The sequence below is a fragment of the Mercenaria mercenaria genome, chromosome 19 (genome assembly GCF_021730395.1).
Source record: "Mercenaria mercenaria strain notata chromosome 19, MADL_Memer_1, whole genome shotgun sequence".
Lineage (NCBI taxonomy): Eukaryota > Metazoa > Mollusca > Bivalvia > Venerida > Veneridae > Mercenaria > Mercenaria mercenaria.
In genome coordinates, this window is record NC_069379.1 from 40,183,805 (window position 1) to 40,211,749 (window position 27,945).

The following is a 27,945-nucleotide window of genomic DNA, read 5'->3' on the forward strand; positions in this document are numbered from 1 at the left end:
TTATGGATGTATATGTGACCACTCAGCCTAGAGAGTAACTATAAGCTCAACTTGTCACTTTTCTTGACTACTGAAATACTTTACTAGAGCTTTTTCAACTGTGATTCATACCTCCGCCTGGACTTATTTGACAACACAGGACCATAATCCAGGAAACTGAAGAGCAATTAACACAAAAACCCTTATGCACAACTAGGTATCAATATTGATCATTGCCGAAAGTTTGAATAAATTATATGAAATAATGAATGAGGAATTCAGGTCACAAACATTTCTTTATATATCATATAGAGTGCCAGCTATATTGCAAAAACGGCGTTCCATAAATGCGAGCTGCTGTGTTTTGGACACACTGCAACTTGCCAAGTGTGTTGTTTCAAATACCATTTAACAATTTACATTAGTCTAACTGTGAGGTAACTAGGGTCTTTGTAGCATCACTGGTCAGATAACGTCTGGTGTGACATATTCTGCGTAGTTGTGCATATCCAGCCCGGCACAGAGTGTTGTTCCATATCCATACTATTGTCAAATACTGCACCCAAGATTCTTAACACACTTTGTAGATTTTATCACAGTCACTGGCTTTCACCGAGACGTCCTCAGTGAACTTGGAGTGATGCTTTTATGTGAATAACGTTACCTCCGTTTTATCAGCATTGAACTTCAGCATGTTGCAATGCATCCACGAGAAAATTCAGCCAGACAACTTTTTTTGTGGCACAAAGCCGCAACTTCTATCGGCTTAAGGACAGGTATAATTGAGAGTCAATGGGGCGTAGAAATGATGAAGCAGTCCATGACACGCCTGCATATGGCAACAAAGGGCTTAGTGTACATTATATAGTTTTTTTACGAAGAATTTATTAACAGGTCTTCAGCACGCTGTGTCTACAAAATTATCAGTATACAAGCAGTGTGTCCCACATGACGCATACCATAAACTGACAAATATTTTAACAACAACTTCTCATATCTTAAATATATTGAATATAACCTATGATAGTATAATCCATGTAGATCAACATCACCTCGGGAGGAATTCCTCATTCAGGTAAAATGCTATTCAAATTCAAAGAACAATGCGTCAGTAGAACACCCCTCCAAGCAATGTGCAGCTCAGCACCAGCCTTGGTCTATTTGCTTAGCGGCTTGCTGCCCCTCAGTTAAGGTAAATCTTTTTTAATCACTGCACTGTACATATAATAAATCAAGTCTTTTTTTTTCTTTTGACCTTGCACTTCGTGAGATCTTTCTTACTTTTAAGACCTGTAGGCATGTATTGCACCCCTGTATGTGCTAAATATGTAAACAGTGACTGTTTCAATCCTTTTATTTTTATTGTTTATGTGCTAACATGATTTTTCTTGATAAATAACATGTTTGAATGTCTGGCATGTCATTATGTTTGTAGGAGCCAACACACCTGCCTTCTGTTGCTGCCTGTTTTATGTTCAGTTCAACGTTTTGATACACTTCGTTTTACATTTTGTTTTGAATTGGTTTGGAATATTTATTTGTATCTGAAGCGGAATGTGCGAAAATGTTTAGTGTTTTTAGCTCGCCAGAGCATGAAGTGCTCAAGGTAAGCTATTGTGACCGGTCATTGTCCGTTTTGCGTCATCCGTCAACATTTGCCTTGTTAACACTCTAGAGGCCACATTTGTGACCCAATCTTCATGAAACTAGGTCAGTATGTTTGTATTGTTGATTTCTAGGTCAAGTTTTAAATTGGGTCATGTGCGGTCAAAAACTAGGTCAGTAGGTCAGATCAAAGGAAAATCTTGTTAACACTCTAGAGTCCACAGTTTAAGTTGAAGACTCATGAGAATTGGTCAGAGTGTTTGTTTTGATGACTTTTAGATAAAGTTCGAATCTGTGTCTTGTGGGGTCAAAAACAGTTTAAGTTGAAGACTCATGAGAATTGGTCAGAGTGTTTGTTTTGATGACTTTTAGGTCAAGTTCGAATCTGTGTCTTGTGGGGTCAAAAACTACGTCAACAAGTCAAATCAAAGGAAAAGTTTGTTAACACTCTAGAGGTCACAGTTGTAAACAAATCTTTATGAAACTAGGTCAGAATGTTTGTATAGATTTTTAGGTTAAGTTTGAAACTGGGTTATATAGGTCAAAAACTAGGTCAGTAGGCCAAATCAAAAGAGATCCTTGTTAACACTCTAGTGCCCACTGTTTAAGTTTGAAAGACATGAGAATTGGTCAGAATTATTGTCTTGATGACCTCTAGGTCAAGTCTGAATCTGATCATGTGGGGTCAAAAACTAGGTCACACGGTCAAATCAAAGGAAAAGATTGTTAACACTCTAAATGCCGCAGTTGTAACCCAATCTTTATGAAAAGTTAGTCCGAATGTGAGTATAGTTGATCGCTAGTGTGTCATTTGGGGTCAAATTCTAGGTCAGTAGGCCAGATCAAAGGAAAATCTTCTTTACACTCCTAGAGTCCACAGTTTAAGTTTGAAACTCTTGAGAATTTGTCAGCATGTTTGTCTTGATGGCCTCTAAGTTAGGTTCGGTTTTGGGTCATGTGGGGTCAGATACTAGGTCACTCGGTCGAATTAAAGGAAAAACTTGTTAACAATCTATATGGCACTGTTGTGACCCAATTTTATGAAAGTTAGTCAAAATGTTTGCTTTGATGATCTCTAGGTCAAGTTTTAAACCGGGTCATGTGAGGTCAAAAACTAGGTCAGAAGCCCAGTTCAACTCTGGTGAGCGATATAGGGTCAACATGGCTCTCTTGTTTAGAATAAGGGAAAACTACCCTATTCGTATCTAGACAAATTGAACAGGGGTAGGTGGATATTGATCTATAGACATTTGTTTATTTGAATATTTTGCAAATGATGTTACAATATAGTGTTTCCCTATTAATATTTTGTTTTGTTTCTTTCAGATTAGCAGGAAGTTTTCACTGCTACTGTCGCAGAAAGACTTGGAAATATATAGAACACGAAGTAACAAATTCTATAGTACAAATTTCTGTCTAGTGTCACAGGTAGATTTTATTCAGATAGAGGTTGACATAAAATGTCACTAACATATTTAGGATGATATTTTAAAAACATTATATCCACAGAGAAACTTTGTAGTCCCAGCATAATGGCTGAAGATATAAATCCTAAAAACTTGATGCATTTTACAGAAAGTTCCAATAAGTGTGGGTTTTTTTGCTCAGAAATGTTTAGTTTGCCTGAAGATTTTTTCACACATATGCTTTCTCATAGAGACGAAAAACATCCTAAAATAGAACAACGTACTGGTTGGAAAAACATATTTGATTGTAATTTTTGTAAGAGGACTTTTAGACGAAGTCGGGAATATTAGAAATGCATAAACGAATTCATACTGTAGAAGCACCTTTTGAATGTAAAACTTGTAACAGAACTTTCTGGCAGTCGGGTGATACATGATAAGCCATACAGATGAGAGACTTTTTAAATGTGAAGTTTGCGGAAAAGCATCTAAACGTTTTCAGACGTTGCAAGTACATAGGAGGATCCACAATGGACTTCGCCCATACAAGTGTGAAATCTGTGGGAAAGCTTTTACACAAGAACCTCATTTACACAATCATATGATGGTTCATACAGGTGACTACCGTTTCGAATGTGAAGATTGTCTAAAGAAGTTCATTTGATTGTGCGATTTACAAAATCATCAAGTGGTCCATTCGAAAAAAACGCCAGCATAAATGTATGTTTTGTGAGAAAGCCTTTAGCCACCCAGGCTCTTTAAGAATTCACACAAGACTATACACACTGAAAAAAGACCGTATAAATGTGAAATGTGTGACAATACATTTATCCAGTTGATGGAATTAAAGAGACATACGTATACTCATACTGGAGATAGGCCTTTCAAGTGCGAATATTGTGACAGGTCACATGTACAATCATATGAATTGAATGTGCACAAAAGAAATCATATTGGAAACTTTAGGTATCAGTGTGGAATATGTCGCAAAGATTTTGATTCTCATAAACATTTAAAAAAACACAGATCAGTTCATGAAGAAGAATGTAAAATAAAGTTTGATAAAAGTAGGGGTACTTACAAAGCGGTACAGATAAACGGAATTCAGCGTCAGTTTAAGTGTGAAATATGTTTTAAGATATTTGCGCGGAAGATATATTTGAAGAAACACATGGTCATGCTTACTGGTGAAAAGAACTTTACATGTGAAATTTGTCAGAAAAAGTTTGCACGAGCATAAGAATAGAAAACTCATATGATTGAACGTCAGTTTGTTTGTGATGTATGTGAAAAATTAAGAACTTGCCCGAGCTTCATATTTGAAAAGACATATGCTAGTTCCTACTAAGGAAAGCCATTTTAAGTGTGGCCTGTGCGAGAAAGCATTTGCACGTGCTGGCAGTTTGCATAATCATATGGAAGTTCATAACAAGCTGCGATCTTTTATGTGCAAAATTGAAAAAAGTTGAAGATATGAAAAATAAGACCGACACTAAGATTTTGTTTGGAGAAATAGACGATATAGTAAAGGACACAACAACTTTAAAGCCTTTTCTGAATTGATGGAAATTAGGACAACAAATAAGCTGCCAAGTCTCCAAGAGAAAAATACAGTATCACGATGTATACTTTCAATATTTCTACCATTACAGTGCATGATTAACTAACATTTCGTTTTCTCTTGTTCAGTAGCCTCTGAGTTCTGCAGCGAAAATGGATGTCCTTTGAAATATTTCTGAAACGTTAATGCTAAAAAAGGATTTGTCATAAAATCTTAATCTTCACTTCGGGATAATCTTATCACCTATTTGACTTTTGTCCTTATTTCGTCCACCAGATGTCGTCAAGGGCCACTCACCTGTACAAGTAAACTTTAGTCTTTCCGGATTTGGTGCAATATAGACTGTAGGTCTAGCAATAACTTTTACAACTGTGTTTTATAATAGTATTAAAATTATATCATATACATTTACATTCTGATTCAGACATGTATTTTGATACCACCGTACTGGCAATTGTCCCTATAATTGCATTCATTTACAACATATACACCACTTTTACTAAACATATTTATTCATTTACAACGTATATATAATAAATCTAATTAAGAAATAAGGAAAACATGTTCCCATATTGTATCAGTTACTAAAATATAGACAGCAGTTCGGATGAGTAATGATAGAATCACGAGTGTTTAGGTACATTATAGAATATTTCATGGTAAAATGTATCAGCCAGCCATAGTACGTTTTATAGCTATTGCTGCGGATAGTGTTAGAAGGAATATTTTCATTCATTTGCCACACACGCACGCACGCACACACATATTTCTAATTATTTACATTGTATATATCATATTTGAATAAATATTTTCATTCATATACCACATGTTTATCATATTTTACTGAATATTTTCATTCATTTATTACATATATCATATTTTGATAAAAATTTCATCCATTTACCACATGTATATCATATCTGGATAAATACTTTCATTCCTTTATCACAAAATATATATATCATATTTTACTGATTTTTTTTAAAATCATTAACAACGTATATATCATATTTTACTAAAAATTTTCATTCATTTACCACATAAATATCATATTTTACTGAATCGTCGTCAGAATCATTTTCAATTTCATAAGTGGGGTTGTGAAAATCGGGCTGTTCTGAAAAATGCTCTTTTGAATAATCTTGAATATCAGCAGGAGACTGGCTTATCGTTCTTGAATCCTTTCTCCTAGAAATAGAAAATGCAACTATGAAATCTAAAGAATTTACCATTCAATTTTGGAAAACTGCGGCATTGATCACTATTATAGTCTGAAACAAAATACATTCAAGGCATGGTTGGAGATGGGTTTTTTTTAAAAGATTTAAACATCAGCTTCTGGTCCGAGACACTAAGTTACCTCAAGGTTTTCTCCAGTCATTTTAAATGATCAATAAATTATTTCGCTATTGTTTATTTCAAGTTTTTTTTTGTCCATATAATTATATTTGATATAAAGAAAGTTAAAGGCGTATGTTAGAGAGTCTGAATGGGCGATTTTTTCCCAATAATAGAATTTCTCCAAACTTTGGATATTGAAGGACAATCATCTAGAAACAAAGATATGCAATAAAAGTCATAGGTCACACGTGTTTAAAAAAGAGTTTTCCGCCCTTGAAAACGGCATTTTTGAAGAAAGTCTATTACTGGGAAAAAATTCGACCCTCTCACACACAGAGACTCTAGCGTAAGCCTTTAATATCCCCAACTTCTTTGTATTATAGGAAAATCATCTTATACACTACCTTTGCCGGACAGAGAGAAAAACTATGAGAAAAATGACAGCTATCACAAACAATACACATCCTATAACTATCAACGCAATACGCCAGCTCTGAAAGAAAAAAAACAACGATAACTTGTATCAATGTGTGTTGGTAATTAAACGTGTTCACTGAAAATTTACTGACTGAATACCGAACAGTGCAGACCATGATCACCATCTTGGTCTACACTGGTCGCAGCCACCAGCAGGCTAAATGTTAAGACAAAGTGAAATGTACATACAACAGGGTAAATGAGGACAAAAGTAGCAAATAAAGGATATAAGTAAGATAAAACTACTTCAGAGGAATTCAAACCGCATATAGTTGTGCATCACCAAACGTCAACTTTTATTATCATCATGTTCGAAAGTTATAGGAAAATAAAAAGAAATGAAATCCCCACAAAGTGAATCCCTAACACACTTTATGATCTCAAAAGATAAGATATGTAAAACACAGAAATGCTAAGTAAATAGATATGTTTGAAAAGAAATGTATACATTTGTCCTTGTGCAGTGAATTACGTGCTAGGTAACATTTTCCTGTCCTGTGCAATTAATTCTATATGTCAGGTATTAAAGATATAATTTTGTAAAAAACATGTCACAGCACGCTAAGATATGACAACTAACGTGGAAATGCATGTATGACTCTTCAGAAATTGTTTTGTGGTAAAAACACTTATTGCTAATTTTGCCATACTGTGTGGATGGGGGTGGGGTGTAAACATCTTAATACCACAGATTCCTTTTAAATGAACTATATATATTTGCGTAACACTGGCTCTAGGCAAGGATATTTACTAAAGATATGAGTGTCTATATTTACCATACCTGTTAACGTTTTTAGAACATAATTTTTAACAGAATCAGTAAAATGTGAATATTTGACTTTTATTATACCTTATCTGAAATACAATAGAAATCGAAATAACTCTGATTACCTTTGAAATCCCTTCATTAGATTCCGAGTTCAAGTCTGTTATTAACATAGTAGGTGAGACGAAATCTACATCTGTTGACTGTATAGCATTTGCCGAATGTCTGAACGATGTCGGCGCCAAACTAACAGTTGGCTTTTCATGAAGTGACGAAGACGCTTTTGTAGAGGCATGGATACGACTTGTAGTTTTGGCGGTGGCAGTATTGGGGACTATGCTGCTAGCTGCAGTTTTGACGATTCCCATTGTGACAATTCTACCGCTACTGCCAGAATTACTACTGATGCTGCTACTTGTGGCTGGGGCGACGGCGATGTAGCTGGTGGTGATGCTGCTACCTATTTTGGAGGAAGTGGTGACAATGTTGTTGCTTTTGATAGAGCTACTGTGGATGTTCGTATGGAGGGAAGAGGAATGGGAGATGTAGCTAGTTGTACTGCTTGTTGATGAAGCGGAGGTTGGGCTGATATATAAGCTATCATAAATTCTTGTTTCGTGATTTTCTAAATGCATTACCTTCTTTGAATTAATTCCCGCTATGGTTTTTATATCTGTCGCATCTAATACCATACTGTCACTATATGGCATTGCTCGCATAGAAGTTTCTGAAAATGTTCTAACGGTTCCTGACAAAGTAGGAATTACGCTGTCTACAGCAGATGAAACACCATTTAATGAGAACGTACTCAGTCTGTCCATGGCACTATCAGATGGTTTAATTGTAAAAGAGGGTTTAATACTGCTAACAACTGTATAATCAATATTGTGATAGGAGACCGACGATGGAGTTGGTACAATATTTATTTTTGTTGTAGGTCCCATTGTCGACATATATTCTGATGAATCACGATCCATATTGTTAATGTATGTAGACATTTGTGTACTTGTGAACAATGCTGCTTCATGAACTGTCGTAGGTAATATATTATGTGACGTGGAAGTACTAGTATGGTCGGGCGAAACAACGATGTTAGTAAATTTAGTATTGTCCACATTTGATGTAAAGAGGTTTGTTGTTTTCTGGATGGTAGACTCCCGTATTATAGGGATCGAGTCAGAAAGAGAATTTTGATGTATAAATGGAGTTGTTTCGGAGAATGAAAATGAGATCGGTGGTGTAGTGGTAAACACATGTGCGGAATTTATGTCAACAGAAATCGTATTAGATGAAGATGAAATGTATGCTGAATCCACTGAAGAAACCGAAGACTTTGATGATGCTGGAAAACGTTTCGTAGAAGTTTTGTACAATATTGAAGTTTCCAACATATTCGTAGATACTGGCGCAGATGTTGCAACTAGACGTGAAAGCGACAATGAATCGAATGAACTTAATAAGAGAGTATTTGAGTCTGTGTGATCAGAGAAAGAAGGATCCACTACAGTAGGTGAAATACGAACTTTGCTAGTGTGTATACCTACAAATTCAGATGATAAAGTATTGGCACTAAATCTATCAATATGCTCGGACATTGTTCCATCTTTTACCGAAAGCGAAGAATCAAATGTGGAAGTTATTAGTATATTAAGAGATGTGGAGGAAGAATATTTAGGAATATACATAAAACTAGATGTTTCAAACGATTTAGAGAAAGAAATGAAGTTCGATGATGATGATCTTGTCCGCATATTACCATAAGGTTTTGATGTTATCCCCAAAAGTGACATTGGTAAGGTACCTTGAGACGGTAATATTTCTACAGAAATACTTTTCAAGTGAGATTGTCTAGCAGTGATTGTAGATGAAGATAATTGCGAGTAAGTTGTGACTGAATCAAAATATAATGAAGAGGGTGATGTATTCAAGAGTGTTAACGTGGGAGAAATACGAGATTCTGTACCTGAAATATGAGATTCAGATTTCCCTGTCAAATGGTTTGATATCGAGTTTGATATATCAGTGTAAACAACTGATATCTGATTTGATGCTGGTATTTCTGTAGGTGGTAAAACTAAACTGGATTTGATCAATGAATGTATAACATTTGGTAAAGCCAACGTGCTTGTGAAAGATGGCATAGGATATTTTGATGAAATGTGATCAGTAAAACTGGAAGAAAAATGTTGTACATTAGAGGCAGCAGCTGAAAAGGTGTATGCATGAAAAGCACTGTGAGTATTTTGTGTATCGGTGGCTTTCGGTTCAATAGTACTATATTTTATGTCATTTTCGCACATTTTTCCCGTGAAACTTTGAAGACATTCACAAATAAATCCATTCCCTTGATTTGTACAAGTCGCGTTATTCTTGCACGGGTTACTTAGGCAACCTATAGACTCTATCTGGCAGTTATCCCCTGTATAATTATTTCTACAACAACATCCATTGTGGAAACACTGACCATCATTTTTGCAGCCATGATTTGGACAGTCCGGGTCAACACGCTGCGGTAAATTTCTTGTATCGCAATGTTGTCCGTGCCATCCGCCCATACATATTTTCCCGCCTGTCGATTTGTCACAAACATAGTGTCCGAAGCAGCTGTCTTGAGGCTTACAAAATGTCCGACATGCAAGCCCAAAATAATTTTCTGGACACGAATTTTGCTGAAACAAAGGATGTACGACTTAATATACAATGTATTACATCTAACTCTCTATCAATATGACAATGTGACCATTATTATTTCAATTTCGTTTTGCTTTTTTAGTATGCCTAAAAATGTACTCCACAATATCAATTTTCTAAACATATCGAAAAGGTACATATAAAATGCTTAAAATCATAAATCAATATAAGAGTTTGCTTCAACTTTACAGCAAAATACTTTCCTTTTTCTGAATATTTTATAGGCTGCATGAGTGATGTTTTTGACCAAAAACTGACTAAACACTATGTTTCTACTCATTATTTACAATAAATAAATTTGTAACATACTATTTTAGATCTTTAACGTATTTTCTAATATATTTTATCAGTATGAAACATTTCGAAATAATTCTATGCTACAAACAGTTGCTTTCTAATCAGTGCACGGAATGCATATTTTATGTCAGATAACTTCAATTTTACTTTCTTTTTTTTTAATCTCAAACATTAATATAGAATAAAACGTACCAAGCCCGACGAGGTTCCAATATGAGTTTCGCATTGTTCCCCTGTATAATAAGTCGGACAAAGGCAATAAGTCAGAAATGTATCCTCCAAACACGTGCCATTGTTCCGGCATGAGTTAGATTGGCAGCCGGAGTCACGTGAAGGCGTTGTCTGCACATGCGTACTTACTGGTATTTCACAGTTCTTTCCTCTAAATGTTGGTTTACATAAACACTCGTACTTTCCTATCAGATCTTTGCAGATCCCTGTTATTAAAAAATAAAATGGTTCATGTTCATCATTTTAGGAACTAATATTGGCCGGTTTAAATACATCTTTTCGGAAACTTGAAACGGGAATTACCATATTGTTGCTTTGATATCCGTGAAAATGGCATTCATGATTGATTTAATTTGGTTACCTAAATAAGAAATGTAAAATATTGCAAAAGAATCGAGCACATGGGCATTCGTGACAAAGTGGTTACCAAGTGATGCCTCACTTCCACGTGTTCGAACTTTTGCTATGGATGTAGATAAAATCTGTGAGAAGATCCTTTGGAAGCAGGGAAACGTAAGCAAGTGTAATTATAGTAGACTTTGTTTAAGTGAGTTTGTAAATGAGAAGTAATCAAAATAGGCTGTGACTAAATACAGAGTTGGTGCGCCCGTGATATATTACAGACTCCGGTATATACCGGATTAACTAAATTTGAACAAAAATACCTTAAATGTATATATTTTGTAACCATGGTGATTCTAACCCTAACCTTTAGTCAGTATATTATGCACATTATACACTAAATGCGTGCGGACATGCAAAAAAATGAGTATTTTTGCCGTACGTTCCATTTGATAATAATTCCGCGCATGCGCAGAACGGCTGCACCAACTCTGCAATGAGAAACATTCATCAAAATAAGCACCATTAGCATCGGCTTAAATGGAATGGGCAGTAACAACAGTTACCTGTTCGTAGTAGTAGGAGGTAACTGCTCTTACTGCAGGCAGTAGTACCCGATAATTAATTGTTGCTATTGCTGTACTGCCAACTTCCTACCGATCATCTGGCTTTCTTTCTAAAGATCCATGTTACATTCTTTTTATATTTTTAAATGATGTAAGTTACAACTGTTTATCTAAATATATACATTTATGCACCATAAGAATGTATACACACCTCCGTTTAAGCAGGAGTTATTCTTGCATTCTATTATCTCAATTTCACACAGTATTCCGGTGAATCCTTCCCTACAACAGCAATGTCCGGAAGCACATGATCCGCCATTACGGCATGTATTTTCTGGACACGTGACGTCATAATAATTGCTGGCATGCTTAGTTGATATTCTGCAATTTTGCCCTTGGTATCCCGGTAGACAAATCTTATTTCCAGTTCTGACGTCACACGTAAAATGGCCTTCTTCACACGTGTCACGCGCGACGCAATATGTGCAATTTGGTCCATGTTCATTTTGTAAACACTGTGGTCGTTTGGTCGACTGTCTCGCTTTAATATGTACTTCAGTTCCTACTGGAAGGAGATCTATCTGTCGTTTAGAAATGATACGTTCTTCCTTCGAAAAAAAGGAGAGAAAAGTTGCGTTAATAGATTATAAGATTCATTTTCGAGTGGCTGCATTTTTTCCTAACCGTCTTCGGAAGGAAATGCTTTTTTCATAAATTTGCTGCCTTATTTAAAGCAAATAAAATAATGATAATAATAAGAAGAAGAATGATGATAACATGAGTAAAATTTAACTGTTTTGTCTTTTTTAAAATTTTATCAGAGGTTGTCTGGTACCCGTATTCATATTTGGTCGACAGATGGTTACGCTTCCAGGACAAATTGAGATAAATTCATTCTCCACTGCGAAAGGTAAGATATGGCTGTTTGTAAATGAGATTATAATACAAAAAGTTAAATGTGAAAACTTTACCTTTTGTGAAATACAAATTCCATTTCTTGCTTTGCCTGAAATCAGAATCAATATATAGAGCAACACATGCACGCTTATTTCCATATTTCTTTTTTTATAATTTATTTTTGTCTTAAGTTCAAGCAGGTCCTTTTTCAAAAATTCTTTCTAATATGATTATTTTGAAACATTAGAAAAAAGGCGTAACAAATAAAAGATTTTTTTTCTACTATTTAAGTGCATTGTTTTACTTTTCTGTGTGACCCGCTATCAAAATTGTACGCTACATAAACCGGGTGGAGCATCAAGACGGCTGTATTTCCAAATCTCCTTTGTTTCATGGATACTCAGCGAAAATACCAAACAAACTCAACTAGATAAATGTGTAAACAGGGCCTGCTCTTAAGTGATGCAAGAATTTGTTGACGATTTCGTAAGATAATTTAGTGAAATTTAATTGTTCAAAAATGTTGCGTGATGGACCTAGGATTAAAGTTTATCATTTGTGGTTTTTATCTTTGTGTACAAATGTTTCCTCCTTTACCTATCTCATGTGAAAGTGTTACGGATACAGGATGAGAACATCGGAAATGAAAATTGATAAATAAACTGACATAGCTCTTTAACCTTGTTTCTAAGCTAGGAGTTTCTGCATTGTTTATAGTGTTTAATTGTAAATAATACACAGCACAGCTACCGAAACACCCGATTTATTAAATGTTTGAAATTTGTAATCGAGCGATAATTAAATTTATAACCAAACACCAAGTCGAGGTTGGACGCAACAACGTCATAAATCCTTAATTTGATATGAGTTAAGACAGTATTGTGTTCATTCTTTTAAATAATGACCTTGTTCCTCTTTACGTAAGAAAAAAAAAAGAAAATTCATCTGAAATTTGAGCAAACTTGATTAAAGTCTACGCATCTGTTTCCCTATAGATGATACTCAGCAGAGCGCTTATAATGTGACTTATTTAAAATGGGATGATGTCGAAAAATGAATAAAAGTATTTCTTGCATGTTTTTTTCCAGTGAGTTATCAAAATATTTTTGGCATTTTTACAGTGAAGAATATCAAATATAATTTTCACTGGTAAGAAACTATAAAATGGTTGAATTTAGTCAAAACATGAAATAAATGAAAATTTATTTTTTATACATTTAAGGTTAGAATATGTTTTACTCATGAACACCATATCTGATATTTTCACTCGTGGCTATGCTACTCGTGAAAATATTGCATCTGGTGTTCATTCATGAAAGATATTTCAATTATACACAAAAACAAACAAATATCCTCTATGTCTTCGCATTATTCGATTTAATTCAAGTTATCAACATCATTTTGTTTTTACAGCGTTATCATTTTCAGATATATAATATTAACGCCGTAAGGAGTGAAAAAAAACCCACTTGACTTTATACATAACAACCACAAAACCGACAAGAAAGGGCGTGTCCCCTTATGTTAAACAAAATTCACAATATTTAATCTGCTAAATGTATAGTATGAGTCACTATTCCATGGCAAAATGATACCATTAACTGTGTTTACCGTTTTAAAGACGACTCACAAAGTGCCTATAGGAGAACGCCTCCGTAAATATGTTTTCTTTCGAAATTTAGAGTCTACTTTGATGTATCATTAATTGCATGTTTAAAGAAAGAGATTCGGGTAAGATATCTGATGAAGATACAGACATTAAAAAGGAAAATGGCGGATTCAAATGGTCCTGTTTTTTTTTTTTTTTTTTTTTTTTTTTTTTTTTTTTTTTTTTTTGCTCTGTAGAGCTATTTTGAGATTTGTTTACTGAAATCAAGTGACAGATCTATGCTGACATATAAGTAGGATTTTCATACTGAAATAATAACATGACAGAGTTTGTCATGGATACTTAGATCATACACCACCACTTCAACTTGGCGATTCATTTTTCAGCTGATTTTGCAGTTTGTGTGGTCGACTGAAAGTATTGTTCTTGCATCAAACATGACTCCCACTTTTCTTTTGATTTTTATTCAGCACTGACAATATTCTTCAAGAACATGTAACTTACAGACATTTAAAATGGGTCCTGATGTGTGCTGCAGCCATCGGAAATATGTCAGTATTATATAGAATAAAGAAGAACATCTATTTAGTATGTTGTAACCTTACACCACATAGTCTGCAGGATATGGCTGTCTTAGTCAGTTGCACAGTATACATGACACCATTGTATGGCTAAAAACTCGAGTAAGTGGCAGCAGTGTGTGACCCTTACGAAGGACTGGTTGGGACTTCACATTTCATACTTCGCACATTTCATACTTCGCATTTCAAACTCCAGATTAGAAAATTCCCATTACACATTAAAACTATTTATATAATATTCCATATACACTTTCTATGATGTGTTTTATATGTATGAGGTATTTTCAAAACTAGTGGACGCATTGGTCGAGAGGGCTAAGACGCTTTCCTACGGAGGTGAAAGCCCCTGGTTCGATACCTAGCTACTTCCATTGCGTTGTTTCCTTGGGCAAGGCACTTTATCACGATTTCCTCAGTCGACCCAGCTGTAAATGGGTACCAGCAAATCGCTGGGGGTAAGGTATAATTGGTTTTAACTGTTCTTAAAATAGAGTCGCTCAAAAAGCTCCACAGAGCTTATGTCAATTGTTTCACAAAGCGACGGTAAATAAAATTTACCTTTTAAACTTTTTTTTGGCGGCCACCTTGACCGCCATTTCAGATTTAGCAAGGTATACAGACACTAAATAGGAAAATGGCGCGAAAAAATGTTTGTCGCATAATTATCATTAATCGCCTCACTCAAGAAAAGTATGATTGCGATTTGTTATAATGGCGGATTCAAATAGTTATTTCCTTTGCATTATTTTTTGCTGAAATCATATGACAGATCTATGCTTGACATTAAGGTAGCATTTTCGTAATGAAATAAAAGCATTACAGAATTTGTCATAAAAACTTATGTCATACATCACCGCTACAATTTGGAGTCGATTTTACAGTGTACGTGTGTTTGACTGAAAATGTTTTTCTTGCATCAGACATTACCCCGACTTTTCAATTTATTTTATACAGCACTGACACTTATATTCTTAAGTCAAATTTAATATACAAACATTTGAAATTGGTCATAATGTGTCCTGCAGCCACTGGATGCTTCTAAATTTAAAGAGGAGCACCTTAATTTTTAGTTTGTTCGTGCCAAAAGAGAGATTTAGAATCTATTTAACAACAACATTTTAATGAATAATGGCCATTCTCCTATACAACATGTCAAAAATATTTGTTAGCCATGGGGGATACTAGAGAATCCTGGTTACTGGAATGTTTGCAAGCTGAGGCCTATGTTGTAAATTTGATATAGTTGTTCGGTTAAAATAACGAATTACTAAGGACTGGTAAAATAATTGAAAATATTATTCGTTCGTCACACAAAGAGATTTAACAATCAAACGCATCAGTTAACCGGAAGTTGTCGTCAGTGGAAAATTGAAATTAGTTTCAGTCGCAAATTTGCTTCAAAATGGGCATGTTTGACTTTGATTTTCTGGATGATGTAAGGCGAATGAATAAAAGACAGGTATTCAATTTATTGCAATTAGAATTGACATCACTATTTAACCAGAATCCATTAATATTGTTGTCACATATGTTGAAATGTTACTCCTCCACTACCGGCAAGTTAGAAAATAGCTTTTAAAGTTTAATAGAAAAGGTAAAGGTAAGTTTTATTTACTTGGTGAAACAATTAACATAAGCTCTCTGGAGCTTTTCTGCGACCGTTTATTAAGAACAGTGAAAACCAATTATACCTCACCCCCAGCAATTTGCTTGTACCCATAATTTTCAGCTGGGTCGACAGAGGCAATCGTGATAAAGTGCCTTGCCCAAGAACACACCGCAATGGGAGTAGCCAGGATTCGAACCAGGGGCCTTTACCTCCGTAGGAAAGCGTCTTAGCCCTCTCGACCAATGCGTCCACAGATCCTCTATGCATAGAGAAAGATAAAAGGCATACGACTGTATTTTGCACGGTATATTTGGAATTGGCTGAATAGGCTACGGAAGCTAGAAATTCAGCTTCAAAAACATGGTGAAAAAAAGCAGTGGCTAGGGTAGGGTTGGATATCGTTAAGGACGAAGCGGTCCGATACCGATACCAACGAAACGATACGGTATTTTTAACGATACCGATACCATGCTTTGTAGTACATCACATAAGCAGTGCTTTGCTTAGTATTATATACACCTATGTAAGTAGATATACATGAAAATTTGCTGTGATAAATAAACATTTTAAGTCTGTTAATGGAATGTTGTATCATTAGATTATGAAAGAGTAAAAAATAAACATATCTTACAGACTAGTTTTCCAATAAAAATCTAGAGTAGATACCTCGCTCACTATGCAATTTAAATCTATGAATACACTCACTGTAGTAATGCGTTTAAAGCTCAGTACTGTCTAGAACTGTTAAACTGAACACTTATTAGCTTTCAAATTACCCCTCTAACAAGTCAGACTCATTTTCACTCTGATAATCTTCGACTAGGTTGACTAGTAATGTTTTTAATGTGAAACACTTTGCAACACATTTTAAATTGAACAATAACCTTCAAAACACTTCAAACAACCAACATTCCAACAATGACATTATATCTAATGGTTCGCGAAAACCGATTATTTGTTTACATAGGTTACAGCTTAGTCTCGTAACTTTTTATTTACATAATTTTTTTTCATTAGTTTTAAAAGAATACTACTAAGAAAAATAGTGTCGTATATTTTGAAATGAAGTATTGGTTTACGTTGTTTAAAACGACGGGAAAAGAAGTATTTCAGGTAATATTTAGCATACGAAACTATTCGCACGGTTAGCTCTCCATGTCAAGGGAGGTTACTCGGAGCGGTATCACAGTAAACAATGTCGATCGTGTTATTACGCTATTTGCTTAAATTTCTGCTTTATTTTGCCGCAGATTTTGTAAGAATTTTGTTTTTACTTTTATGGAAATACCGAAATAGGAACCGGTTCTTTTACGAAACGGTATATACCAGTACTTTTCGAAGTGATTATTCAGTATTGTACCGATACCGGGAACCGGTATCCAACCCTAGGCTAGGGGTACATTGGCTTAAACAATTCAGCTTCAGAGATGTTGTATTCTATTTTGGATCTGTGAGCTGAAATCATCAGAAATGAACCTAGTATTGAAACTTAACCAGAAACATTTCCAGAAGACTATCACGCTAACATTTCATCAAATCAAATGGCTTGCATCAGACTCACCTTTTGCTTTGATATTCTTTTTATTAATATTTTTAACCGGACGCCTTTAATCCATTTTCCTTTTGATCTGACATAAAATAAACCATGCGACACCATTTGAAAACAATTTATAAACAAATGTTTCAAATTGGTACTGCTGACCTGTCTGCTATATTTTCCCACCATCGCAGTTGTTGCGTGATCGAGGTAATCTTCATTTTGAAATATATCTAGCAGTAAATAAAAGTTATTTTTGGATTTTTCTGTGAATTTTAACTTTATTTCTAAGGTAAGTTTTTATGAACTTTTTTATTTCATTTTTAAGTTAAATTAACCATGTGCTATGAACTTGGCATGGCGTAACAGTTCCTCACGAGAGTCAGTGCTCAGATGTCGTGGTTCAGCCAGGTTAGGTAAACAAATGTGGTTACGCCATAACTTACCAGTCAGGGGTGTAACTGTTTCAAGTTATCGCAGTTTATAACCTATTTGAGTTATTGCTTATATACTTAAATAACTTGTTTCAGTTATCATAAAATATTACAAAGCCCTCCTGTGCCTATTCTTCTTTTGAATGAGGCTAATGCAGTTATTTCCTGAATACTTAAACTTTTTTTTATGCAAGGCTGATAAAGTTTTACACAAAAGTTTTAAAGCTATAAAACTCTCAACATCCCATTATGCTTATCAGGTCATGATCAGACTAAAAGAGAATTGGATTAACCACAGTTTGCTACTAATTTGTTTATTTCACTTTAAAGGTCACTTTGTGAAAACAGCAAAGTTTAACAGACTTTTTAGCTCACCTGTCACAAAGTGACAAGGTGAGCTTTTGTGATCGCGCGGTGTCCGTGCGTGCGTCCGTCCGTAAACTTTTGCTTGTGACCACTCTAGAGGTCACATTTTTCATTGGATCTTTATGAAAGTTGGTCAGAATGTTCATCTTGATGATATCTAGGTCAAGTTCGAAACTGGGTCACGTGCCTTCAAAAACTAGGTCAGTAGGTCTAAAAATAGAAAAACCTTGTGACCTCTCTAGAGGCCATATATTTCACAAGATCTTCATGAAAATCGGTCAGAATGTTCACCTTGATGATATCTAGGCCAAGATCGAAACTGGGTTACGTGCCATCAAAAACTAGGTCAGTAGGTCAAATAATAGAAAAACCTTGTGACCTCTCTAGAGGCCATATATTTCACAAGATCTTCATGAAAATTGGTCAGAATGTTCACCTTGATGATATCTAGGTCGAGTTCGAAACTGGGTCATGTGCCTTCAAAAACTAGGTCAGTAGGTCAAATAATAGAAAAACCTTGTGACCTCTCTAAAGGCCATATTTTTCATGGGATCTGTATGAAAGTTGGTCTGAATGTTCATCTTTATATCTAGGTCAAGTTTGAAACTGGGTCACGTGCCATCAAAAACTAGGTCAGTAGGTCTAAAAATAGAAAAACCTTGTGACCTCTCTAGAGGCCATATTTTTCATGGGATCTGTATGAAAGTTGGTCTGAATGTTCATCTTGATGATATCTAGGTCAAGTTCGAAACTGGGTCACGTGCCATCATAAACTAGGTCAGTAGGTCTAAAAATAGAAAAACCTTGTGACCTCTCTAGAGGCCATATATTTCACAAGATATTCATGAAAATTGGTCAGAACATTCACCTTGATGATATCTAGGTCAAGTTCGAAACTGGGTCACGTGCCATCAAAAACTAGGTCTGTAGGTCAAATAATAGAAAAACCTTGTGACCTCTCTAAAGGCCATATTTTTCATGGGATCTGTATGAAAGTTGGTCTGAATGTTCATCTTGATAATATCTAGGTTAAGTTCGAAACTTGGTCACGTGCGGTCAAAAACTAGGTCAGTAGGTCTAAAAATAGAAAAACCTTGTGACCTCTCTAGAGGCCATATTTTTCATGGGATCTGTATGAAAATTGGTCTGAGTGTTTATCTTGATGATATCTAGGTCAAGTTTGAAAGTGGATCACGTGCCTTCAAAAACTAGGTCAGTAGGTCAAATAATAGAAAAACCTTGTGACCTCTCTAAAGGCCATATTTTTCATGGGATCTGTATGAAAATTGGTCTGAATGTTCATCTTGATGATATCTAGGTCAAATTTGAAACAGGGTCATGTGCGGACAAAAACTTGGTCAGCAGGTCTAAAAATAGAAAAACCTTGTGACCTCTCTAGAGGCCATACTTGTGAATGGATCTCCATTAAAATTGGTCAGAATGTTCACCTTGATGATATCTAGGTCAGGTTTGAAACTGGGTCACGTGCCTAAAAAAACTAGGTCAGTAGGTCAAATAATAAAAAAACCTTGTGACCTCTTTAGAGGCCATACTTTTCATGGGATCTGTATAAAAGTTGGTCTGAATGTTCATCTTGATGATATCTAGGTCAAGTTTGAAACTGGGTCAACTGCGGTCAAAAACTAGGTCAGTAGGTCTAAAAGTAGAAAAACCTTTTGACCTCTCTAGAGGCCATATTTTTCAATGGATCTTCATGAAAATTGATCTGAATGTTCACCTTGATGATATCTAGGTCAGTTTCGAAACTGGGTCACGTGCGGTGAAAAACTAGGCCAGTAGGTATAAAAATAGAAAAACCTTGTGACCTCTCTAGAGGCCATATTTTTCATGAGATCTTCATGAAAATTAGTGAGAATGTTCACCTTGATGATATCTAGGTAAAGTTCAAAACAGGGTCACATACCTTCGAAAACTAGGTCAATAGGTCAAATAATAGAAAAACCTTGTGACCTTTGTAGAGACCATATTTTTCAATGGATCTTCATGAAAATTGGTCAGAATTTTTATCTTGATAATATCTAGGTCAAGCTCAAAACTGTGTCACATGAGCTCAAAAACTAGGTCACTATGTCAAATAATGACGTCATACTCAAAACTGGGTCATGTGGGAAGAGGTGAGCGATTCAGGACCATCATGGTCCTCTTGTTTTTAATAACTTACCTGAGTTAACTATATTTTATAACTAATGCAGGTTATAAAATGCTTGAATTATGTTGAAAAAGTAACTGAAATAGATTACATAACTTAAAACAGTTACACCCCTGACTGCTTACTGGACACGAGCATCAGATTATATAAATAATTTTAATAGCATCAGTTAAGTTATGGTAGCCACTTCTGGTGAAAAAAGCGCTCAGTGACAGTGGAAAGGGGTCTAGGTTTTCAGTGTTTTCACAGACATTCTGTAAATATATCGACAATCTGTTACAGGTACACATCATACAGATTGCTTCTGTAGCAGTGGAACTGAAATTTACTTTCACATTGTGACCAAAAGTAATAAATAGCAGTACTGTTGGTCAGATTCCTCTTGCAAATGTACAGTTTTTGAGCTTTGCCTTAAACCTCTGCATATCTGTACCTTTGCTGCTCAAAATTGTCTTTGTAAATACTATGTCTTTTTCTTGTTAGCAAATTATTACCATTAAATTTTGTTAAAATATTTTCCTTTTTTTCAGCTGTATTACAAAGTTTGACTTTGGTATCATTGTGTTTCCCTTTTATTCATCTGTATGGCCAGGCACTTAACTTTGGTATCATTTTATTTTCCTGTTTTTCAGCTATATTACCAAGTGCTCAACTTTGGTATGATAGTCTCGTCAGCATTAATGATATGGAAGGGTTTAATGGTTGTTACAGGAAGTGAAAGCCCAATCGTTGTAGTACTCAGGTAAGATAATCCGAGGATAGTTTGCGGAGCTGAAATGGATAGATGCTTTTTCAGGGTTCTCAGAACGTTGAATTTAGAGTCCCCGTATGCATAATTGGTCTTGGTATACGTGAGTTTATTGAAGCTTTACAAATTGTTTTTCATTAAAGTGACACCTGCTGTGACAATAACAAATTGCACATAAATCAGGATAATTATTTTAAACACTGAATATGGCCTGTTCTTAACCCTTAGCCTGCTGGCGGCGATTGGTTTTGCCTTTGCGACCAGTGCAGACCAAGATCAGCCTGCACATCCGTGCAGGCTGATCATGGTCTGCACTGTTCGCTATTCAGTTAGTAAATTTTCAGTGAACACCTCTTCGAATAATAAATGGTATTGCCCAGACTGAATGACGGAACAGTCCATTTTAGAAATTTAGCAGGCTAAGGGTTAATTAAGTACAGAATGCCTTAACTTTCACTGGTTCTGATAACATTATATGTTTTCATCATTATATACAGTTGAACTTCGTTAACTCGAACTCAGATAATTCTATCACGATCCTTCTCAAGAACTTGTTGTGAGGTCCCTGTATAATGAATTTTGTTTTATAACTCGAATAATCGACCAAATTTTGCAGGTCCCATCGAGTTTGAGTTAACAAAGTTTGACTGTATGACTTATACGAATATACATCAAGATCCCACCCCAACCAACCAAGGTAGATAAAATCACCCCCATCCCCCACCCACCCACCCTTTGATCTTGTTGAATGAAAACTTTTAAGATTAAACAAAGATGAACCGAAATTTTAAAAAAAATACAGTTTTTAAAAAGATAATTATCGATTCCAAGTAGAGTGAAGTGAACATTTAGCTATACAGTTCAGACTCGTTAAGGGGAGCTGTGGTCTAGTGGATAAGGTGTCGGCCGCTCAATCCAGAGGTCGTGGGTTCAAGCCCCACTGGAGTCACGACCATAACTTCTCATATGACACCAGTACTGGTTTTTCCAGGAAGCAGACTAGAAAGTGGTTCCCAATAAGCTTGAAGCTTTCATCACAATCTAGCTAAAACAAATTAGTATAAACTAAACTAATAAACGGGCCGCTGACTAGCTATTTTCATACAGCTTAGTATCTCGAATTCCAAGGGATCAAGCTTGTTACATCAAGATAACCAAAATACAATTAAAATGTTGTTTTGTTTATGTGTTTTCCGGACGGGACTAGACAATGTCTTCAAGATAGCTGGAATTTTGAGATAAGCGAGTTCGAGTATTGAGTTTCAACTGTATTTGAATAAAAATGAGGGATTTGTCAACCTTGGTCAGAATGAGCAGATATGATTTTGTTGTTTTGACAGTTACATTGTTTTCGTGTAATTTGAAAGCAGTTTTTATTTTTTCAGTGGAAGTATGGAGCCAGCATTCTACAGAGGGGACTTGTTGTTCTTGACAAATTACCGTGAAGAGCCAATCAGAGCTGGAGAAATTGTTGTGTTCAAAATTGAAGGAAGGGAAATACCCATTGTACACAGGGTGTTGAAAGTTCATGAAAAGTAGGAAAAATTGTCTTGTACACTAGAGTGTTTAAAATTCATTTAAAATAGGAAAAATTGTATTGTACGTGTACAAGAGTGTTGATTGTTCATTTAAAGTAGGAAAATTTGTATTGCAACTTACACAGGGTGTTGAAAGTTCATGAAAAGTAGCAAAAAATGTATTGTACACATGACTGAGTGTTGAAAGTTCATGAAAATTAGGAAAATTTGTATTGTATACAGGAGTATTGAAAGTTCATGAAAAGTACGAAAATTTGTACAAGAATTTTGAAAGTATATGAAAAGTAGGAAAATTTGTTTTGTACAATGTACATATATATGGTGTTTATGAAAAGTCTAGGAATTTTTTTTTTTGTACAAATATGGTTTCGAAAGTTAATGAAAAGTAGGAAAATTTGTATAGTAAATAGGCCCGATGTCCTTAAAACCTTTCTTATGATAGTCAGAATACTGTATGCACACAAAAAAGTCATAAAAGTGTACATTAACTGAATTGAGGCTTCGAAATACAGTAAATGAGCCGTACCATGAGAAAACCAGCATAGTGCATTTGCGACCAGCATCCGCACAGTCTGGTCAGGATCCATACTGTTTCTCTAAATGCAATAGGCTTTGAAAGCGCACAACATGGATCCGGACCAGACTGTGCGGATGTGCAGGCTGGTCTGGATCCATGTTGGTCACAAACGCATTATGTTGGTTTTCTCATGGTGTGGCTCAGATGGTTTTATGACTATGTTGCCCTTGAAATAGCATGTAAAATGACAGTTAGGGTCTTTCTCCAGCAAAAAAGCTGGGAAATTACCACTTCAGCATGATATTGATTTTTGGCATGACTTTAGGTAGCAGGGTACACTTAGAATCGAAAATTTAGGGCACAGACAGTCTTACATGTAGCAAGTCACAATATTGCACTTCTCTTATGAGCAGAATCAGGGTGGCCATTTTATAAATTGCGTGCATGTTTCGTGCTTTTAATTAATGGCAAGATCAGGAGATTCTCATACAAGAATAAAGAAAGTTATCAAAATGAAAGTTTTACACCATCCATGAAAAATAGCATGCCAAAATCATCAGTTTTGCACTTTTTGAACAGCCCGCAATGATCCCGCTGCAAGAACAATGCCCAATTTTATTGCATTTCTCAATTTAATAGTCCTTACTGAACTTCAAGATATAAACGGAATGGGGGCCTATCCTGCTCATTTTTTCACAAAATAGCGAAAATGTTCCCGAGTATCAACAAGCACAGAACCGTTCCGTGATTTGAATTTTTCCGCGAAAAGGTGTCTCATTGATTCATACAAAGCTACCAGCACTTAGTTTTACAACTGACATCAGAATTTTACATGTGTCGGCTGTATAAATTTTCTAAAGAATTAACAATCATTATCTCTCATCTTAATTTACAGACATCCAAAATCACAAAGTTCTAACTATAATAGATATTGACGGGGGCCAAAATTCGAAGTGTACCCTGCTACCTTAAACTAAACAGCATAGACAAACTTCTTATCATTTAACAGTTCTGTACTCTGAGTTCACAGGAATTATGTATCTGTTAAAGTCATTTACATGGTACATTTCATTATAATTTTCAGAGAAAATGGTACAGTAAAATTTTTGACCAAGGGAGATAATAACTCAGTAGATGATAGAGGGTTATATGCCCCTGGACAGTTATGGTTAGAAAAGAAAGAAGTAGTTGGCAGAGCCAGAGGGTGAGTTTTCTATCTTTGTAAAAGATTTTTCTTATGACTTTTTGTGAACCTTTCATTTGTGGAAGGTGCTGATGGTAATATCTGGCTTGAGGGTAACTGTGAGTCAGGCAATTGCCATCAAGTGCCTTGCTCAAGGATACACTGCAGTTGGGAGTAGCTTGGGATCGAACCCAGGGCCTACCATCTCTTAAGAAGGCATCTTAGTTCTCTGGACCGATGTGTCCAGTGAGTCCAACTTGCTTACCCGTTGTTAAGTTGTTATAATCACAGACTTCAGTTCAGTCATCTCTGAAGGTTTGAAAAGGTACAGACCTTAATTTGGGATATAGAATTCTGTCGTGCCACAAAGCCATCCAGCAACCTGTACCTGAAATAAGCCTTGGGGCACACCTTGGGTCTCCCTCTAGCACCAAAACTGTAAAGTTGTGGCATGACATAAAATTGTTTTGGTGTGACATTAAAACCAAACAAAAAATAATAAACTAACTGCTGAAATATGATCTGAATGATATGACTTTCAAAACTTGAGGTCATGGTTTGAACTTCTGCTAATCTCCTAACAAAATAGGATGCTCTACCTGGAGGTCATAGGTACATGTTCTTTGTAGCCTAATGCCAATAAGTGATTTGTTACAAGAATAGGATTTTAAATGCTACCATGTATAGCTTAAGTCTTCTTGAAAAAGGGAAAATTAAATAATGTTAATTCTTTATTTGTTGTTTTGCAGATTTGTGCCTTATGTTGGAATTGTTACAATATTGATGAATGATTATCCAAAATTTAAGGTGAGTATTTTCAACATCTCCATTTCTTACTGTATAGTTTTTGACAAATCTGTTAATCTTAAACTAGCGTCACAGACTTAACTCATTAGTTAGACTTCAATACTACAAAATAAGAGGTCGCAAGTTTGATATTCAGACAAGGCAGTATCTTTTATGACAAGTTGGACTGAAGACATAATGTCGCAAGTTATTCGTCTTCCATTCCATGGTTATTGCATCATACAATCTATTACACCCAGTATGGAAATAATTATTATATTTGATGGTCAAGTGTAGTCTGTATTCAGACCCCATGTGTTGTTTAAAGGAGATTAATGCCTGATGCTATTCAAATTTTGTATAATTATAATAACCCTTTTCTTCTCAAAACATAGATAATCAAAGCTTTGAGGGAAATTGCAGCTAAAAAGTAAAAATTTAGAAAGAAAAATTTAAAATTTAAAAAAGATTATTTAGTCGGTAGGCAGACTAGGTCACATGGTACAAGTACGAATTGCTGATTGGAAAAGAAGTATAAAATAAAATATTTTTACACTTGTTCCATTTCAGTACGCTATCCTGGCGTGTCTAGGCGCGTTTGTGTTGATACATCGAGAATAACCTAATTGACATCCTAGGATCTTACCTCGGCAGACATCAAACATTATTTTTCTCAGTGCCACATTTATCACAACAGATACATACTTCCTCTACACCCCACTGTTCTGCAATGGAGTCTTCCAAGTAGAAATATTGTAGAAAAAAGACTCAACATTACCTTCATTTAAAATGAGATCTTCCCATCAGATTACAGAAGAAAAGGCTTCAAATTACACCACAACAGTTGTAAAACTTCGAAGAATCTTTATGTGAAAATACACAGACTGTTTAATTAGAATGTCTAGTAATTATTAGTGATACATGCTAATTACGGAACAATAACACAGGTTGGACATTGTGTTTATCGGAGATTTGAAGGGTTATCTACCATTTCTTGCTGGTTAAAGGTGGTGTATTGAGTTATCCGACCAAACTTTGTCTTTTTAGCTCATCTGATTTTTTGAAAAAAAATGATGAGTTATTGTCATCACTTGAGCGGTTGTCGGCGTCGGCGTCGGCGTCGGTGTCGGCGTCGGCGTCTGCGTCGGCGTTGCCTGGTTAAGTTTTATGTTTAGGTCAGCTTTTCTCCTAAACTATCAAAGCTATTGCTTTGAAACTTGGAATACTTGTTCACCATCATAAGCTGACCCTGTATAGCAAGAAACATAACTCCATCTTGCTTTTTGCAAGATTTATGGCCCCTTTTGTACTTAGAAAATATCAGATTTCTTGGTTAAGTTTTATGTTTAGGTCAACTTTTCTCCCAAACTGTCAAAGCTATTGCTTTGAAACTTGGAATACTTGTTCACCATCATAAGCTGACCCTGTACAGCAAGAAACATAACTCCATCTTGCTTTTTGCAAGATTTATTGCCCCTTTTGGACTTAGAAAATCAGTTTTCTTGGTTAAGTTTTATGTTTAGGTCAGCTTTTATCCTAAACTATCAAAGCTATTGCTTTAAAACTTGCAACACTTGTTCACCATCATAAGTTGACCCTGTACAGCAAGAAACATAACTCATCTGCTTTTGCAAGATTTATGGCCCTTTTGTACTTAAAATATCAGATTTCTGGTTAAGTTTTATGTTTAGGTCAACTTTTTCTCTTAAACTATCAAAGCTATTTGTTTGAAACTTGCAAACTCTGTTCACATCATAAGCTGACCTGTACAGCAAGCAGCGTAACTCCTCCTGATTTTTGCAATAATTATTGCCCTTTTTGACTTAGAAAATCATTTTTTGGTTGAGTATTATGTTTAAGTCAACTTTTCTCATAAACTATCAAAGCTTTTTGATTTAAAACTGCAACGTTTTTCACCATCATAAGTGGACACTGTAACAAAGAAACATAAACTATCCTGCTTTTGCAAGAATGATGGCCTTTTTAGACTTAGAAAATCATGGTAGACAATATTTCTATTACACAAAAAATCGATGAGCGTCAGCACCGCAAAAGCGGTGCTTTGTTTCTTTGTTTCACATACAGATAAATTAGTATTTTATTTTAAAGATGGCGTGGAAGGTGAAATTAGTCTAATACAGTAGAAACCAGATAATCCTGAGCCTGCTAGTTACTGTAAAAAAAATGAAACACATAATTATCAGTTGTCATTTCTGGTTGATTTCTTACTTTTGGTATTTCTTGTTTAGGGTTAATGCATTGATGGAGGCACCCTAGAAATTATCTGATAAAAGATAGTTATTTTGCATCGGTTCAAAGTACGCAATTGTTTAAAAAGATGTAAATACTGTGTACATGTAAAAGTATTCATTATTGTATGCATACAGTTTTTGTGCTGTAAAACATGTAGTGTTTTGCATCAGTAAGGTTTTGATATGTGTTTTAATCAGTGATGAATTTCTTACTACTTGTATCTGTTCAGTAATAATGTCAAGGCATTTAATTTCATGGGCATAATATTTCGTTGTTTCAACAAATCCACAATTGCTTGGGGACAAGTTTGTGGATTTCAAATCTTTTTGTTAGAATCGAGATTTGTCCACATTTAATTTCGCAGATTGATGCATCCACAAAAATTAGTTTCCAGTAAATATTAGCATACAGTTTTAAAGGAAAGATTTAGTATTGCCATATTTTCCGTGCACATT

General features: G+C 35.3%; 2 protein-coding genes across 2 annotated transcripts; one reads left to right on the top strand and one right to left on the bottom strand.

Moving 5' to 3' along the window:
* Window positions 1–4,533: 4,533 nt before the first annotated feature.
* On the bottom strand, window positions 4,534–12,556 carry LOC123543133 (uncharacterized). Its single transcript, XM_045329206.2, has 6 exons — window positions 12,234–12,556; window positions 11,474–11,870; window positions 10,316–10,560; window positions 7,261–9,804; window positions 6,297–6,385; window positions 4,534–5,739 (listed from the first exon to the last, which is right to left on the bottom strand). Exons 1-6 carry the CDS (start codon window positions 12,315–12,317, stop codon window positions 5,577–5,579), a joined length of 3,522 nt encoding a protein of 1,173 aa, XP_045185141.2. The 5' UTR covers window positions 12,318–12,556; the 3' UTR covers window positions 4,534–5,576.
* Window positions 12,557–15,670: 3,114 nt separating this feature from the next.
* Window positions 15,671–26,004, top strand: LOC123541724 (signal peptidase complex catalytic subunit SEC11A). The gene is made up of 6 exons (XM_045327291.2): window positions 15,671–15,808; window positions 21,098–21,207; window positions 22,599–22,748; window positions 24,353–24,472; window positions 25,201–25,258; window positions 25,808–26,004. The coding sequence occupies exons 1-6, from the start codon at window positions 15,752–15,754 to the stop codon at window positions 25,856–25,858; spliced, it is 546 nt and encodes a 181-aa protein (XP_045183226.1). The 5' UTR covers window positions 15,671–15,751; the 3' UTR covers window positions 25,859–26,004.
* The last annotated feature ends 1,941 nt before the right edge of the window (window positions 26,005–27,945 follow it).